The 18,698-nt window shown below is 44.3% G+C and overlaps 1 protein-coding gene across 9 annotated transcripts in view; it reads right to left on the bottom strand.

Annotated features, from left to right (window-relative positions):
* FRMD4A (FERM domain containing 4A) overlaps positions 1 to 18,698 on the bottom strand; it is a 413,482-nt gene that overhangs the window by 21,481 nt on the left and 373,303 nt on the right. For all 9 annotated transcript variants that reach the window (XM_060279477.1, XM_035127381.2, XM_035127379.2 and 6 more), the window contains exons 15-18: positions 14,803 to 14,936; positions 9,021 to 9,143; positions 3,516 to 3,744; positions 1,405 to 1,461 (exon numbers count right to left, since the gene is read on the bottom strand). In XM_060279477.1, coding sequence (XP_060135460.1) covers positions 1,405 to 1,461; positions 3,516 to 3,744; positions 9,021 to 9,143; positions 14,803 to 14,936 — 543 coding nt within the window. The remainder of the gene's footprint in view (positions 1 to 1,404; positions 1,462 to 3,515; positions 3,745 to 9,020; positions 9,144 to 14,802; positions 14,937 to 18,698) is intronic.

The following is an 18,698-nucleotide window of genomic DNA, read 5'->3' as shown; positions in this document are numbered from 1 at the left end:
CTCTTTTGAAAAAAATGCAGGAAGAGTTAATTCCAACCCACCCGGGGAGGTTCTGCCAAAGCTCTGGGTCAGTTTCAGTGAACACCCTGCTTCTTGCTGCTGATGCCTTCAGCCTTGCTAGATGGAAAGCATTCACCCACATACTCTATACCACCATTTTATTGCCCATAAAACCCTGGATCCAGCACCCAAGTGATCTTTACTGAACAGCACATGGGCAGATTCCTTAGCAGAAGGTTGATGTAGCTGAAGCTGGCCCACCTCCCACCTCTCTTCTCCTCAGGAAGTGCTCAAAGCCCACAGTTCAGAGGTCTTGGACTGTGGGCATGTTTTTCAGTGCAGCAAAATACCTGCAAGTGACAGTATGATATAATTCTACATGTCATATAATTATGACATCTGCTTGAACATTTGGTTGCAGAAAATTGTCCCTACTTTTCACAGTTGAAAAGGTTGTTTGGATATTTGGGTAGTGACTGCTCGAAATAAGGGACGCAGAAGCAGCTTTGTCATGCTGGCCACATGACCTGGAAGCTGTACGCCGGCTCCCTCGGCCAAGAACGCAAGATGAGCGCCGCAACCCCAGAGTCGGTCACGACTGGACCTAATGGTCAGGGGTCCCTTTACCTTTACTGCTTGAAATAAAACCATCCCAAACTATCTTGGAAATGTTGTTGTTGTTGTTTAGTCGTTTAGTCGTGTCCGACTCTTCGTGACCCCATGGACCATAGCATGCCAGGCACTCCTGTCTTCCACTGCCTCCCGCAGTTTGGTCAAACTCATGTTCATAGCTTCGAGAACACTGTCCAACCATCTCCTCCTCTGTCGTCCCCTTCTCCTAGTGCCCTCAATCTTTCCCAACATCAAGGTCTTTTCCAAGGATTCTTCTCTTCTCATGAGGTGGCCAAAGTATTGGAGCCTCAGCTTCACGATCTGTCCTTCCAGTGAGCACTCAGGGCTGATTTCCTTAAGAATGGATAGGTTTGATCTTCTTGCAGTCCATGGGACTCTCAAGAGTCTCCTCCAGCACCATAATTCAAAAGCTTGGAAATGTTACTTTAAACAAAAACAATTTTAAGTGAGGTAGGCTGAGAGAAAAACATATACCGGTAGTACAGGATTCTCCAGGGAGATTATCTAGACAGGAGAGAGTCCTGGAAGTCTTACTTCAGTTGCAAGAATGAGTTCTTACAACCTTAGGTGATGATGCAGCCAAAGCCAAGTACATTTAAGTCCCATTGATGTTAAAGCAGAGATAGATGTACTTTAAACTTCTCCCACTAAAACCAATGAGAAGTGTTGAGCTTCGACAGGATTCTGCCCCAACTCCTTTGACACAACTCAAGTTTCTTTTTTTCAGCAGAGACATAAAATATAATATATTGCAACGAATGTTGTACATACCATCCTCCAGAACGAGAGCATCCGAGAGCGAACTGTCCTCACTGGCAATATTTCCATCTGTGAAGTGGAAACACATACAGGGATTACTGCAGGGTGTGGTGAGGCGCAGTGTGATTTCCACAGCAGTAATCTGCCCATGTCAGACCGTAAGAAGAGCTCTTCTGGTTGGTCCAGCATGCTTTCCCCATTAATATGCTTCCATGGACCTCACAAGCAGAGCAGGTAAGGATCAGCAGCCTTCACTATTTGGCTCTTACATGCTTGGCAGCAACTGATACTCGGATGAATACTGCCCTTGAAATGTTCCCTTTTGTTGCTATGCAGCCCTTAATAAGCATACCTTCCCTGAATCTGCCCCTTTAAATACCCTTTTAGAAGATATAGAAAGTGACCATTGCCACATCTTGTAGCAGCTAATTCCATGCATTGATTCCATGCATTTATTTTATCCTAAGTGGACTGTCCTTCCATTTTTCTGTGTGATTCTGAGTTAATCTAGCATTATGAGTGAGGGAGACAGTTTGCTCTCTCTCCACTTTCCTGCTGTTCATGACTTCAGAATCCAGCTGTTTCCTAGCTAAGAAGTCCCAATTGCTGTTGTGTGTCTTCATAAGGAAAATTTTGGTTTCCTTGTTATATACCTTTTCCAGCTCTATTATATCCTTTTTAAGATGGGATACAAACGGTACACAGTATTCCAAGTGTGATTGCACCAGGGACTGATATAAAAGTATTATGATCATTCTAACTACATGCAGGTCCCGCTACCTGAACAAAATGTGTTCACATAATGAGTTGATGATTTCCTTTGACCCCTATGGGAAATTTTCTAATGCGTTTGAGCCACAGAATTTTGACCCTAAAATGCTGAGAAAACCCCCTGAAACCTTGCAGAAGGCAAACAAGGAATTTGTCTGATCTCTCTCCCTCTTTCCCACCATGGTTTCTGGTGTGGAGAGCAAAACACAAAAAAGTAAGGCTTCTTTACAGCTGCTTATTTGTTTACAGTACTGCCCAAGGGTTGGCTGCTTGGATATCGGAATCTGTGGTACATATAGCAAGGTTTTGGTACCAATTCCTTGTGTTTGGGTAAGTGAATGAACATTTGTATAACAGGACCTGAGTATAATCACTAATGTGAAATTTGCCCTTTTCACCACCACCACCACCACCCAATCTCTTCTCTGGAAAGAACCAGCTAGATCAGATCCCAACATTAGCCCCTTTATTTATTTATTTCATCAATTTTCCCACTGTTTAACACTTTGGCCTCAAAGCAGTGTTTAGCTTGAGCGCATGAAGACTAAAAGTAAGGAGAAACAGGCATGCACACCTAGTATGGTAGGTGTGGTCATTCCATCTCAATTTTCTTGTGTTGAGCAGGAAGATCTGAAGGGGGCTTTAATGAAGTGCATTTAGTTTAGAAGACATCTCACATGATCTGGAATCCTGCCCCATCAGGATTACTTATTGCAAGGATGCAATTACATATTACCACTGTATTTACATGAATCTAATGCACACCCTAATTTTTGCGACTTAACTTGGCCAAAAAAGGTGCACATTACATTTGAGTAAATATGGTACTTAAGCATGCTCAGCTATGCTCTTAGAAAGCCTCTGAAGTGAAGGTGGTGCAGCATGGGGGGCATGGAGGGGGCTTGCATGCATGCCACTGCCCCTACATGATTTTAAGCCCTTGTGCATTCAGACTGAATGCCTGGAGAGGGCTGATGTAAAGTAGGGACATAGCACTGCATATCCACTTATGTTTCAAAGTCATTTACCACTTTCCTTTTAACCTGCTCACACATTTCTTAACAGTATCCATTAACTGAAATTTGCCTGTGAAAGGGCCTGAAGACACAACTTCAGATATGGAAGCTGAGGCTCCAGGTGTGGCATGAAGAGGAGTCTGCCTGGCGCTCACCTATCAAAGTGCTCAAGTTTCATGGGAAGTTGAGGTTAGGAAGCTTCTGGAAATATTTGTATAATCCTTCCAGAAACCCACTTCCTCATCAGTTCCTTGTCTTCTCCCAAGCAACCCATCCGCCCCCAAGTGATCACCAGGCAGAAAGATCAGAGTATCATGAAGTTTGGGTTCTGTTTACCATCTATGATCAAGGAGGCTCTTTGTGTTGGCTTCTTTCCAGATTTGATACGGTACTCGTTGATGGCATTTTCAATCTCCTGAAGTTTCTTCAGTGCATTCAGGTATGAGGTTTTCCTTTGCTTTTTCAGCTTCTTGCTGACATTTGGGTCGCTGGCTAGGCGTCGGGCAGCTTCCGTGATTTGTGACTGAATGGCAAATTCTCTCTCCAAGCGTTCCAGTTCAGCTTCCTGTCCAACAAGAAAGAGGATTGTGGCTGTCAGTGCCTTAGCCATGTAGCATGTAAGAACAGGGTCAGGCCAAAAGCCCTCCTGGTCCACCACTGCTCCCACAGAGACCAGCCAAGAGGACTATGAGGCTGCCTTTGCTTCTGTAGGTGCAAAGTGTAGCAGCTTACTAACAGTACATCTGATCACTGGCAGGTTTGGCTGGTGTGTACTGGGAAGATGTACAAAGCAACAGCTTTCTTCTATGTTCCATACCACAATGGCGCTACTTTAACATGACATTCCCCCAGCATCTCCCGTGGTTGTTGCACCACAGAGATTAAGCTAAAGTTTTGTGTTCAGTTGCATATACTTTGCACTGAATGGCATAACCCAGGGGTCAGCAAACTTTTTCAGCAGGGGGGCGGTCCACTGTCCCTCAGACCTTGTGAGGGGCCAGACTATATATTTTTTTAAAAAATATGAATGAATTCCTATGCCCCACAAATAACCCAGAGATGCATTTTAAATAAAAGGACACATTCTACCGTCCACGGGCTGGATTTAGAAGGCGATTGGGCCGCATCTGGCCCCCGGGCCTTAGTTTGGGGACCCCTGGCATAACCTGTTGTAAGCAATTCTGGGGTTCATTCAGAGAGCAAGAGGCATGGTATGAAACTTTGAAAGAAATATATATTGCAGCTAGCAAAATGCTCATTGTCAGCAAATGGTCTATGAAAGTCTTGTTTATTGCACAGCCCCCCCCCCCGAGTGCAGAGAGTATGTGTGCTCTCTGGCACCTGGGACAATGAGGGCTGGGTCACACAATGTAGGAACAGTATTGCCCTTGCTGCAACTGGGTCCCAAGACCAGCACCTCACCTTTCCCCCCAGTAGTGAATTTTCACTTTAACAGGATAAATTAAAAGAACCAAGCCTGTTCCCGCCAACATAACCCTGTCCTGGGTTCTAGTTCTAAAGCAGCCTTCCTCAACTTGTGCCCTCCAGATGTTTTGGACCACATCTCCCACCCCCCCAGCCAGCACAAGGAACCACTGGGAACTAGCTATCATATGCTCTATGGAGAAAGATCGTCTGTCTCTGTCAATCAGTGCTACAGTCACCGAAGAAGCCACACTGCTGTGAACTAATCTCTCTTCAACACAACATGTCTCTCTAAAGCATTCATTCTGGACATGTTGGCTTAAAAATCTCCTTTGCTGCCAGTTTAAATCCATAGCTACAGTTCTCACAATGCTACAGACTGAATGGCTGTTGTGTATGTGTGGGTTTTTTAAAAAAGAAAAGAGTTTTTGCTTTGAAGCTTTCATAAGCTCTGTCAACACTGAATTTATTAAATGTGTATTCAACACAACACAATATATTTTAAGACTCAGATCCTGATCTGCCTCCTCACTACAGAAAATCTCCCACAACAGCCAGTGTAGGCAGCAGATGAAAGGCACTGTTAGAAATGAATGCATTTGATGTATGGTTTTTTAATGGCACAGTCTTATCAACCAAGCCTGCCATTTTCACATGTGGATCATCTGTTAGGGCTGTTACCACATTAAGAAGAGGGGAAAGTATCAGCTCACTTTGCTGCCGGCTGTGCAAACAAGAGGATTTGCAGCCAGTCATGATTCCTGACAAGTATACCAAGATGGCCCACGTGTTTCCCAACATGCATTTGTCATAGTATTGCTTTACAGTTCCACATGGAACATTTAAATTTACCTAGGAATACACCTAAACATGTAATGAGTGGTCCTTACAGTCAAAAGGCATGAGGCACAATTATAGATATTTGAGGTGCTCATTCTTTGCAAATTCTGATACAAACTCACCTTCTGGACCAGAACTCAGTTATCCTTCAGATTTCACACTTCATTTAATTTAGTGGTGCAGTTCTTGGCTCAAAAAGCATACCCAAATGTGTTTGAAAATGGATGTTTCTAAATTTTTGTGTGGATTTCATGGATAGAGCAGACTTCTGAATAAACACATATGTAAATGACACTAGATGGATTGGTGCATCCCTAGATACAACCTTCCTTTCCATGCCCTAGGTAGGAAAGCAAAAAGCACAGCTCGCCACGCTGGGAAATGTCTAGTTATTCACACCTAACTTTTTAAAAAATGCTTAGCTGAATGTAAAAGGTAAAGGTAAAGGGACCCCTGACTGTTAAGTCCAGTTGCAAACAACTCTGGGGTTGCGGCGCTCATCTCGCTCTATAGGCCGAGGAGCCGGTGTTTGTCCGCAGACAGCTTCCGGGGCATGTGGCCAGCATGACTAAGCCACTTCTGGCGAAGCAGAGCAGTGCACGGAAATGCTGTTTACCTTCCTGCCGGAGCGGTACTTATTTATCTACTTGCACTTTGATGTGCTTTCAAACTGATAGGTTGGCAGGAGCTGGGACCAAGCAACGGGAGCTCATCCTGTCGCGGGGATTCGAACCGCAGACCTTCTGATCGGAAAGCCATAGGCTCAGTGGTTTAGACCACAGCACCACCCGCGTCCTGGCTGAATGTAGGAACACTAAAAAAAGATTCCGACACTAGGGTCTCAGAACGTTCCCAAAACTATAACTCCCAAGGTTTCAGTGATGGGGGTGTGGGGGAGCGGCAGAAGTACCTGCCCAGTGGCTCTGCTTTATTCCCTGTGGCACGTAATAATAATAATAATAATAATAATAATAATAATAATAATAATAATTTACTATTATTCATACTCTGCCCATCTGGCTGGGTTTCCCCAGCCACTCTATTAAACATTAAAATCTATTAAACATTAAAAGCCTCCCTAAACAGGGCTGCCTTCAGATGTCTTCTAAAAATCTGCTAGCTGTTTTCCTTTTTGACATCTGATGGGAGGGCATTCCACAGGGCGGGCGCCACTACTGAGAAGGCCCTCTGCCTGGTTCCCTGCAACTTGGCTTCTCGCAACAAGGGAACCGCCAGAAGGCCCTCGGTACTGGACCTCAGTGTCCAGGCAGAACGATGGGGGTGGAGATGCTCCTTCAGGTATACTGAACCGAGGCCATTTAGGGCTTTAAAGGTCAGCACCAACACTTTCAACTGTGCTCAGAAACGTACTGGGAGCCAATTTAGATCGTTCAAGACCGGTGTTATGTGGTCTCGGTGGCTGCTCCCAATCACCAGTCTAGCTGCCGCATTCTGGATTAGTTGTAGTTTCCGGGTCACCTTCAAAGGGAGCCCCACGTAGACCGCATTGCAGTAGTCCAAGCGGAAGATAACTAGAGCATGCACCACTCTGGCGAGACAGTCTGCAGGCAGGTAGGGTCTCAGCCTGTGTTCCAGATGGAGCTGATAGACAGCTGCCCTGGACACAGAATTGACCTGCGCCTCCATGAACAGCTGTGAGTCCAAAATGACTCCCAGGCTGCACACCTGGTCCTTCAGGGGCACAGTTACCCCATTTAAGACCAGGGAATCCTCCACACCTGCCCGCCTCCTGTCCCCCACAAACAGTACTTCTGTCTTGTCAGGATTCAACCTCCATCTGTTAGTCGCCAACCATCTTGCAACCGCCTCCAGGCACTCACACAGGACCTTCACCGCCTTCAGTGGTTCTGATTTGAAAGAGAGGTGGAGCTGGGTGTCATCCGCATACTGATGAACACCTAGCCCAACCCCCTTATGATCTCTCCCAACGGCTGCGTATAGATGTTAAAAAGCATGGGGGAGAGGACAGAGCCCTGAGGCACCCCACAAGTGAGAGGCCACGGGTCCGAACACTCATCCCCCACCACCACTTTCTGAACATGGCCCAGGAGGAAGGAGCGGAACCACTGCATGACAGTGCCCCCAGCTCCCAACCCCTCTAGACAGTCCAGAAGGATGTTATGGTCGATGGTGTCAAAAGCCGCTGAGAGATCCAGCAGAACTAGGAAACAGCTCTCACCTTTGTCTCTAGCCTGCCAGAGATCATCGACCAGTGCGACCAAGGCAGTTTCAGTCCCATGATGAGGCCTGAATCCCGACTGGAAGGGATCCAAATGGTCCGCTTCTTCCAGGCGTGCCTGGAGTTGTTCAGCAACCACTCGCTCAATCACCTTGCCCAAGAATGGAAGATTTGAGACTGGGCGATAGTTTGCCATATTGGCCGCATCTAAAGATGGTTTTTTAAGAAGCGGTTTAATAACCGCCTCTTTCAGCAGGTCTGGGAAGGCTCCCTCACAGAGAGAAACATTCACCACCCTGCGAAGCCCATCGCCCAGCCGTTCCTGGCTAGCTTTTATAAGCCAGGATGGGCAAGGATCAAGGAGACAGGTGGTTGGTTTCACTCGTCCAAGCAGCCTGTCCACATCCTCGGAGGTAACGGATTGAAATTGATTCCATGCAACTGGACTAGACAGGACTCTAGCACTCTCCTGCCCCAGACCTGCTCCCATGGTGGAGTCTACCTCTTCCTGAATCTGAGCGACTTTATCTGCAAAAAACTTTGCAAAATCGTTGCAGGAGATCATGCGGCCCATACTGGGCCCCGATGGAGCAGGTGGTTCCACTAAACTGCAAACCACCTGAAAAAGTCTTCTGCTGCTGTTTTCTGCAGATGCAATAGAGGTGGTGAAGAAAGTCTTGCTGTATTAAATTAACTTTTAAAGTCTCTCTTAATGAAGACTAAACAAGTCACTGCAACGTACAATTATCTGAGTTATTTTCTATGTAAAGAGCATGTCTAACCAGTGTCATACACTGGAAAATTCCTCTTGGCACATGATAGGGACATCCTGTTTCAACAGAATGCATGGCCTTTCCAAGTTACTAGTCTAGACAAGTACTTTCTCTTCATTTATATGCTAATTAGTGTGGTGGACAGAATGCTGGGATTTGATCAGGGAGACCCAAGTTGCTGGTTCATGTGAAACTTTGCCCCCCCAATCAAAAAGGTGGTTCTGTCTGTTCCATAAGTCAAATTAGGGTTAAATGTGGATAGGACTGGGCAAATCATTAAATTACCACACATCAGCCCAAACACGAAAAAGAGCTATTGCTCCAAATGATGTCACTATCCAAAAACCAAGCAACTCATAATCTTTCACAGTCATAATGTGCCCTAGGAATATCAAGACAACAAAATAATCAGGAATTCCCCATAATAAAAACACCACAAATTCTATTCAACAAGTTAGTATCAAATTTAAAGAGCACAAAGGGAAGATAATTCCAATAAGTGATTTACTCAGTCTATTTTTCCAGATCCTGGCGCAGGCTGAATGCTGGTGTTTTAATTTAATAGTGCAACAGAGAAACAGAAAGTCTGAAAGCAATCCTCACCTCTCCTTTTGGCAGTATTTTCTGTTCATCCAGTTTAAAGGAAGTACCTATTCTTCTACGCACAACTGGGGGCTCTTCCCCTGGGTCAAGGGGATATTCTCTTGGCAATTTTCCTGTAAGCTCCTGCAAATGTATATAAAACATTAGAAGTTAGCTGTGTTTTGTGCACATGCACCAAGTGGATTTTATCTATACGAGCAATAGCATTTCACAAATATTGTCTTTAAATGACCAATATTGCATTTTTTTCTGGTTGAAGGACACACAGTCGATTCTATTTGGGTGTGTTTATTCACTCAGAACTTCTGTTTTGTGAAAGATCCTCTTAGGAATGGTAGTTGAGCCACATGCTTTGTCATCTGTGACCAGAAGAGAATGCAAAACTGGGAAGTAAAAGTTACTTTTGGTTAAAAATCTGTCAAGCTTTCTGAGATTACTTCATTGAAGAAGCCATGATGCTGTCTTAGAACTACACAGAACTCCTACAAAGTCTCACCTCTCTTCTGTCAAGTCCCTGCTCAAAACCTCTCTCTTCTGTGAAGTATTTGGCTTAACTTCTTAGTCATCACCCTCAATTCAAACAAAGCCCAAGAGTGCATAATTGCATCAACTTTCACCCGTCTTGCCCTGTGCCTCATCTCTCTTTCTTATATCACCCTATCCTTTGTTTAAATTAAGAGCAAACATTCCTGGGGCAGGAGATTGTTGTAAAGAAAGACGGACACTGATTTTACTATATTGGTCATAATCTGTACAGTTTCTACAACACCAGAGAGTTTAAACTGTTGGACTGGCAGAACACTGTACACCTGGTTTCACAAGCTCCGAAGAGCATTCCACTCTTTGTTGGCACTTTGCAGGCTGTGCCTTCCCCTGCACCATTTGATTTCAAACTCTGCAAGCCTGAACAGGTTCCATCAGGTGACTGTGACATCAGGTGATTGACAGGTGGGCGGATCTACCCACCTGCCGTACTTGGCCCACAGGGGGTAGGGGGAGATAACAATCTGGCCCCTCACCCCTGCTCTAAACAGACATTTTGTAGTAATAAGGTAGAAGTAGTGACAGTAAAACAATCGCTGCATGAAAGCCATTTGGACAGATTAGTCTAAAATAACAAGGTGGATCCTTCACATTTCAGAGCCATAGCATGTTAACAACATTACCTTTAGCACAAACATTGTTGCTTGTTTGCAGTGTGAAGAGCAAAGGCACATAGCTGTCTAAAGAGAGAGAGAGGACGGCCCTGCAGCAGGGAAAAGGCTCTGTGCCAAGGACGGATAATGTTGTGCACTAGCATTGGGCACAAAATCCCCAGCCTTCTGCAAAACTATCCAGGCAAGTTGCAGGCAAGCAAAACTCCAGACAGCCTCCTGCTTGCTGCCCCGACCCTGATTCATTGGAGCTTTTCTCCTTTTTTCAGGTCACTGGGAAAGGAGAGCCTGGTTCTTTCGATGCTTAACTTAAGCACACAATGAACTGCTGGGAGGCCTTGAATTGTTTATGCCCACTTTCTAAGGGCAGCTTTACATGTCAGCCCAGCAGACAGAAGCTGATGCACAATCAATTCAAATGTTTGATTAAATATGGTGAGTTTTAACGTATGTATTGTTTATTTTTAACCCTATATACACTTCTTAGAGACTATGATGTTAAGCAGTATATACATTGTTTAAATAAATAAATAAAATACAAATAAAACCTGCCACCAATTAAATCAGCACAGACTTTTTTTTAATCTCCCCACCCCTGAAAAAATACAAGTCCTTCCAAAACCAAACGCAAAAGGCATAATCTTAGAAGAGTCACACCACCTCGTGTGATATGAGGAGTGCCTCTTTCAAGATGGTGCTTCCTGGCTCCGCAGTGTGATACCTGGCGCTGCCAAGTCAAGTGACAGCAGGGGCAAAACTGGGCTTTATTTCACCTGGGTCAAAGACCCAGTTTGGCAACCCCTTCATGCGTATTTGCGTAGACACACACAGGCTGGGAGCCTCAATGGTGCTCTCTGGAAAACCTGGCTAGCCCCCCTGCCCCAGCTCCAGCACTGGGTGAAAGTGTCACTCTGTCATCATTGTGATGTTAGGATCAGCTCTGCTGCTCCCAGTTTGGCATTTATCCTGCCTTCCCTCATTCCCTTTCCCCACGTTCTTGCTGTTTAGGAAAGCAGCCTGAAGTATTCACACCAACCGGAAAAGGCATCAGCCCCAAAAGCAACATGGACTCTACAAATGTGATGCAAAACATTTTATATGAAATCCAGTTGCAAAAAGAACAGTTGCATGGTGTTATTTTTAAAGGTAATAATGGGATTGCTCATATTTTAAAAACAAATAATTTCTTACTGTTATTCACATCAGTTAAAATTATCAGTTTTATCAGTTAAAATTCACATTTATTTGTGAATTAAAATTCACAAACTTATTTATTTAGGTAACAGCTCTACTAATAAGGAGGATCTAGAATGTTAGGGTTTGGAATAAGAGATATTACCAATTTCTACATCTCTAGCATAGTTTCATATATGCAAGCATGCAGAGCTGTGTTATTCAGGGGTCACCAACATCATGTCCACAAACACACATGCCTCCAAAAGACTTCCTCTTCACCTGTTGAAATTTGGCTTAAAAGAAGCCTTCTACTGCAGCCAACAGAACAGGTTGCAGTGAGTGTGATGCCCAGAACAGTTTTTCCAGTTTGCAATTGTGCTGTGGACCCCAAAGGGCTAGTAATCCCAACATTGATAAAATGGCTGTGCCTATGAAGAAACATCAATACAATGATTTGGGAGTTTCAAACAAACTTCTTTGCTCTAGCGTCTTGCTTATAACCAAATAATAACCTATCAGATTGATAGAAATATTGGAGTATCTCAGTGTAACTGCTATTTTGAATATGTTTTTTTAAAAAGATCAGCCATGAATCTTTGGTTGTCATAAAATCACTGTTAAGATACATTTCCTAAAGCAAAAGATGAATGTAGATCAGCGTCTGTGTGCACATAAATCAACCAAACCACCAAATGCCTTCAAAGCTGAACCCTCTTTAAAATTGGACAGCCTCCAGTTTAAAAAAATATGAAGCCAAACAATTTAGGTATGCAAGACTTCCAACAAGTCTGCTATTTTTTAAAGAAAGGACAGCAAACTGGGCTACTAAACTTGCCCCATAAAACAAAAAGTGCATTAGCAGCCTGGCTCCTGTAATTTAAGATGAACTAGTAAGTAACTAGTTACTAGGGATGCGGCTGGTGCTGTGGGTTAAACCACAGAGCCCAGGGCTTGCCGATCAGAAGGTCGGTGGTTCGAATCCCTGCGACAGGGTGAGCTCCCGTTGCTCGGTCCTAGCTCCTGCCAACCTAGCAGTTCGAAAGCACGTCAAAGTGCAAGTACATAAATAGTTACCGCTCTGGCGGGAAGGTAAATGGCGTTTCCGTGCGTTGCTCTGGTTCGCCAGAAGCGGCTTAGTCATGCTGGCCACATGCCAGCATCCCTCGGCCAATAATGCGAGATGAGCGTCGCAACCCCAGAGTCGGTCACGACTGGACCTAATGGTCAGGGGTCCCTTTACCTTTACCTTTTAGTAAGTAAGCAAAGCTTGCAGAAATTTGATGCCACTGTTGCAAATGGTTAGGGGGTAAACTTAGTTTGGCTACCCCCAAGGGTTTCAATTCATTTCCTTCTCTCAGTCTACCAGTCTCATTATAGGACAGCAATTCCCACAGGGAAATAAACAAACAGTGATTCAAGGGGGCCTGGAGAGAGAAATTTAGAATAAAACTGGAGGGTGGTGATTGAATTGGCTTAAAGTAAACGTTATAGACGATTTGAGCAAAACCTTTTAGGCATGGGCATGTGGGGCCTAACCTGACCTCATAAACCTTACTCACGCAGGCAAACTACCAAAGTCAAGTTTTGCTTCTTATGTGAAAAAGAAATGATCAAATAAGTTTCAGCAGCTCAGCTATTTCCCCTTACACTCTTCGTTGAAAAGTGTTTTCAGTTACTTGACCTTTTGCAGGGTTAGGTAGAGTTTTGAGAATGCTAAATTTTACAGAAGTGCAGAAAAAGGCCAGAGCATTATGCTGGATGCACAGTTCAGCTTCCAGTTGAAAAGGGTAAGTTTCTAGATCTCATGGCTGCAAAGGTACTTTACAGCATATACACAATGCGTGTGAAATTTCAGAAAATAGAAGTAGTTGAACAAGATTTCTAGTGATTAGGAAGGAGTTTTGCATAGCTCCTTGTTCTTCCCCATGATTACCAAAACAAAAATAAATAATGCAAAATACAGATCTACAAGTTGCATACATTTGCATAATTCATAGAAGTCACAGAATTCAGTCCATTTTGAAGCTAAATTTGGATTACTTGAATACATAATATTTTAAAGCAGTGAATCAGAAATAGGAATGCAAAATTAAAACCAAGCTGCTTTCCACATGTCTGCTGACTTGACTCCTGGAGCAGTCTTAGAAACTCAGATATATAACCTAGGCACCAAATGGCTCCTAAAACCAGAGTTACAGTCACCAAAACAGAATGCCCAGTTGGCATTTTTGGGCCAGATAGCTCGAAAGTTGTATTTTTCAATACGGCTTTTTGGTTCCTGAAACTCATTCTGACTGTGCAGATAAAATATAATGGATAGAATTCTACAGGATGTGGTCTTAGTGTGTGAAAACAGTCAATATCCAATGATCGCCAGGCATGCACCGCCAGATGGTGGAGATGCCAGGCGCCTTCTAGCACCTGGACATCTTCACTTAGTCGCAAGGGGCTGATAGCCAAAATGAGCCTGGTGCCTGCCAAATTTCGAATGCTGTCATCTTGATCAGGACCACTCTACATTTTTTGTAGGTCCCACTTGTACCTATTTAGTCTCAAATAATCATGGTCCCAAACAGTCCCAAACAGTGGTTCTCTACTTTCATGGTTGAAAGATAAAGTTAAACTTAAAGGCTCTCTATATGTGGAAATTTTATATTGTACCCCTTAGTGTTAATTCTCAGGGCATCTTATGATACCCATGTGAACAGAAATTTGAAGCCTGTAACACTTAACGCATGTACTTGCGAAGGGAAGCAATAATGTTCACAGGACACTTGAGCATGGCAATTATCCACATGCTCTGAATAGTTAATCTGTTACGGAAACTGGCAAAGGGTGGGAAATCACAAAAGATGAATGCTGTCCTGTAATGTGTAACTAAATCCTAACTATCAAATCAGGATAGTACTATTGGAAAGGAGCTGCGATTTAGAGGAGAAACAAGTTGGGCCATGTTAGGGACAAGCTGATGAAATGAAATTTTGCCTAAGCCGGGCATCCCCAAACTGCGGCCCTCCAGATGTTTTGGCCTACAACTCCCATGATCCCTAGCTAACAGGACCAGTGGTCAGGGAAGATGGGAATCGTAGTCCAAAACATCTGGAGGGCCAAAGTTTGGGGATGCCTGGCCTAAGCCTTGCATTTGCCAAATTGCCCACGTTGGAAATTGCTAAATTGATATATGAAATTTCATTTTGTTTTCCACTTGCAATACTCACAACACATTTGTAAAAATTGAAATGTCAAAGGCAGATGTATCTGAATTTCTACTAAACATTTGGATCTTTCACCGACTTCCGTGAGAACTGTGGGTGTTTAAGGGATTACAATGCCTTCCGCTTTGCAAAGCAGAAACTTTGTAAGATGCCACCCCTTCTACACACTCTATGCTTTGCTGCACATCGGAAGCAACAAAGGGGTTTTCAAGGATTATAGAAATGTATACGGCCTACCGCTTCTCGGAGACAGAGCTTCTTTAGCTCTTCCAGGCGCTGGCGAAGTGTCTCCTCCAGAGCTTCTTGCCTGGACTTCAAGGCAGCCAGCATGTCTTTCTTGGCAGACTGAGAGCTATCTGACTCTTGGGAACCTGTCAATAAACAATGATAGCATGAGGGCAGCTGACTTCTTAGAGCATACATCAGCAGCAGCAACGAAGCTGGTGCCTGTGGACTTTTTCAAAAAGGACTTGTGTTTGTTCACAAAACATTCTTAACGCTTATACTAACAGGAGGCTATACATCTGAAGCACAAATGATATTTAAATACATTCCAACAAACATGAGTTGTTAAGATCATGTCATTCTTAATATTCCCATCTACAGTAGAAGTTTGCGAAGCTGAGAGGCAATCCCAGGCATGAGCATCTCACAACAGATCACTAGCACATTTCCTGGCTCTGTTTCGCTGCTGACTCCCACCCCGGTTTATCCATGCTCTCCTATGGTGTCTCGCATAACCACCTCGCCATCTGGCTGCTCACAGATACCTTCATCCACAGACATGGTCTGGGTCATAGCCCTGGCAGCCATTGCGTCTGCCGCTAGAAAATGCATGTGGGCTCCAGTAACTTTGCTGATTATGCGGCATCAATCTGCCATGAAACGAGCAATTACTGTGCAAGCAACTATACTGTTGGATGGCCCTCTGTCATGAAGGCTTTAGTTGAGATTCTTGCACTGCAGGGGGACTGGACTAGATGACCCTTCCACCTCTATACAGTGGTAACTTGGGTTACAAACATTTCCGGTCGCAAGAAAGAGCCATTTGCAGCAGGTTGCCTCCCTGTTGAGAGCTCCTTTGTGCATGACTGACACCGTGTGGGAGCAGGAAGTGACATCCTCTTGTGGTTCTGCTATTACAATTTGTGTAACTTCTGTGTCCTTCATCTTCCACATTCAAAAGGTGCATGTTTCCTCATTATGACTAAATTTTTAGAGGAACTTTCTTTTAAAGCTTCCTGAAAAGGGAGATTCCTTGTGGGAATTCCCATTTGACATCAACCAAATTCTCTAAGCTGGTTAGTGGAACTTTTTGCATGAGTATGCGAATACCACTATCGCATCACTTGCGACAGGGAATTTCATTAATGCGTGCAGTTTCTGAGCTCTGGGCGCAGTACTGTGCCTAAGATTTCAGATTAAAACTGCAGAGTGGAAGGAAAGGAGGAACTTTTCTTGCTTCCCCACTTCCAGCTACTCTCTGAAAACTGGAAACAAGACCCTCTTGAGATTATTAGGGGGGTGGGCAGAGGAAGTATGGCTTTGTTTTTTTGCTGTCATCAGATGAAGACTAGACCATGTGAAAAATGAACATAAGATTTTAGCTGCAGTTCATTCATTTTCAGCTTTGTATTCTTGTTATAAAAAAGCACGCCTAGACACTCCATTGTGGCACCCATAACCTAGGATTAAGGTGCCATTTAGCTTTCATATCTCACTATCTAACACTGTCCTCATCCCCACTCCTGATCTCCAATTTCAAACATTGTGATATATCGGAATATCACGATGTTTAGCTGCTGATATATCATGATGTTCAAAACCAGATATCACTTAGCCCTAGTCTGCTTTTTTCTTCTTACCTAAAATATTTTGCTTATTAGGGGCTACCCCACATTTTGTTCAAAAAATTGCTTTGCACAGGTAACTACCATACAGCTACCAAAGTTTTCAAAAGTAGGGGGTCCATGGCTTGGATTTTGAAAAACAGGGGGTCCTCAGTAATTAACTAATTGGGAACCACTGTTCTATAACAATATAGCGGAATAAACCATTCCAGTGTTGTGCAAAGGAATAATCTTATCTTATATGGATGAGAGACAGGACAGAAGCCAGGAAAAAACAGCTACATAAAAGAAGCTTGCCAGAATAAGAGCCATACTGCTATTCACACATTGGGATGCATGCAGTTCTTTTCCAATACAAGACTGCGTGAAGCAATCCTGAGAGGAAGGAAACGCATGGAGGAAGGAGGAGAACAGGCTTAGGCAGCAGGTGAAACAAGTATTCCTCTGAGGAATACTGTTAGAGGAAACTAGCAGGCTGAATGAATGCCCAAACAGGGAGCGGTGAGGAGGGGGAACCCCCCCCCAGCAGCAGCCGCCAGATGACATCACTGGGGTCCAGATGTGCAATTTTTTTGATGCAGTTATTCTTCTTGCTTATAACCCAAACGCCTAATGCCATAAACAATGACTATCCTAATGCAGCTGTTATTCATGCTGAGTTCATCAGCCTGGCTGCCAGGGTCAGTCTCTCAGCCAAAAGCTGGCCATCCGGAACATTCTACGAGGAGCCCAGATGGGCAGGGAAGCTGCATGGTGTGTCCCCCTCCTGCCAGAAGCCAGGCATGATTCACTGCCTCAGGATGTCAGCAAAGAACAGAAAGTGACCACAAGCAGCCACTATCTCTCAGCAGTGAGGAACAAATAGGATATCCTCCACACCAAACAGCCAAGATAACAGCTTATCCCCCATCTGGAATTACTCAGCACAGGATACGCATAGAAATATCCTGCGAGGTGAATGTTCTTCATTAGCTTCTTTTTGCTTGTCTGCCGCCTGGGTGACGGGACAAGTTTGCTATTCATCAACTGAAATGCTTCCAGAGAAGAGCAACAGGAAGTGCATGTCTAAGATGTGGTGACGGGAAAAGACCGCCCACTAGTTGTTGCTGAGGAGGAAAGACCCACCGGAAGGCTTAAAACATGTCAAAATGGAAGCTGGCACGCTTACAGAAATACTGCAGAGGCGGCAATGTTTCCACCCTAAGGCCCTTTAACAGCTACAAAGAGTTGTTCCCAACCTTCCGTGGGAAGCCTCTTTGGGAATCATAGCTCTGTGTCTTAACAATTCTCAGCACCCTTAGCAAACTACACTTCCCAGCAGTCTGTGGGCGAAGCGTTCCATGTTTGGTGCTGGCAGGCAACAGGACCCCTGAAGCAAAGCAAGGGGGCTGGTGAACTAGCATGTAGTACAGCACTCTTTGAGCATAATGTGGAGAATAAAATGTAAGGGAGTAAGCTATTGTTTGGTAAAGATAAGCCAGGTGAGCTTGAAGAGGAATTGTCCAAGATCCCTGTTGCTTAAGAAGGTGGAGCAAATTGACCTCTTGTGGCTGCAAAAATCAAAAGAAGAAACCAGAGCATGTTCCTGTGAAAAAAGGCAGTGGAGCGAGTAATAATACTAATAATACTACTACTAATAATTTTATTATTTATATCACACCCATCTGGCTGGGTTTACCCAGACACTCTGGGCAGCTTACAACATTATCTTAAAACATAATAAAAACATCAATCCTTTAAAACCTCCCTAAACTTCAGATGTCTTCTAAAAGACAGATAGTTGTTTATTTCCTTGACATCTGAAGGGAGGGCATTCCACAGGGTGTTAACGACTGAGAAGTAACTGAAGAATTCAATTATAGAGTTATAGGGAATTATCAGTGGTTTCTCTCTTAGTGCTCAGCTTGGAAAGGCTGGCTTCTGAGAATGGATTAATGCTTAAATAAGGCTAAACTTGTGGACGCGGGTGGCGCTGTGGGTTAAACCACAGAGCCTAGGGCTTGCCAATTGGAAGGTCGGCGGTTTGAATCCCTGCATGGGGTGAGCTCCCGTTGCTCTGTCCCAGCTCCTGCCAACCTACCGTGTTTCCCCCTTTTTAATACGTAGCCATAAAGTAAGCCATGGCAGCATTTTTTAGGAGTTGCTATATCTAAGACACCCCCCCGAAAATAAGACATACCTCTCATACCGTGTACAGCGAGACCGCCGAGCGCCCCAGCCAGCCAGCGGAACCCAGCCAGCCAGCGGGGCCTGGAACCAGCTGCTGCAGCGGCAAGCCACCTG

This window comes from Zootoca vivipara, chromosome 10 (assembly GCF_963506605.1).
Source record: "Zootoca vivipara chromosome 10, rZooViv1.1, whole genome shotgun sequence".
Lineage (NCBI taxonomy): Eukaryota > Metazoa > Chordata > Lepidosauria > Squamata > Lacertidae > Zootoca > Zootoca vivipara.
This window is presented reverse-complemented; position numbering and strand designations above follow the sequence as displayed.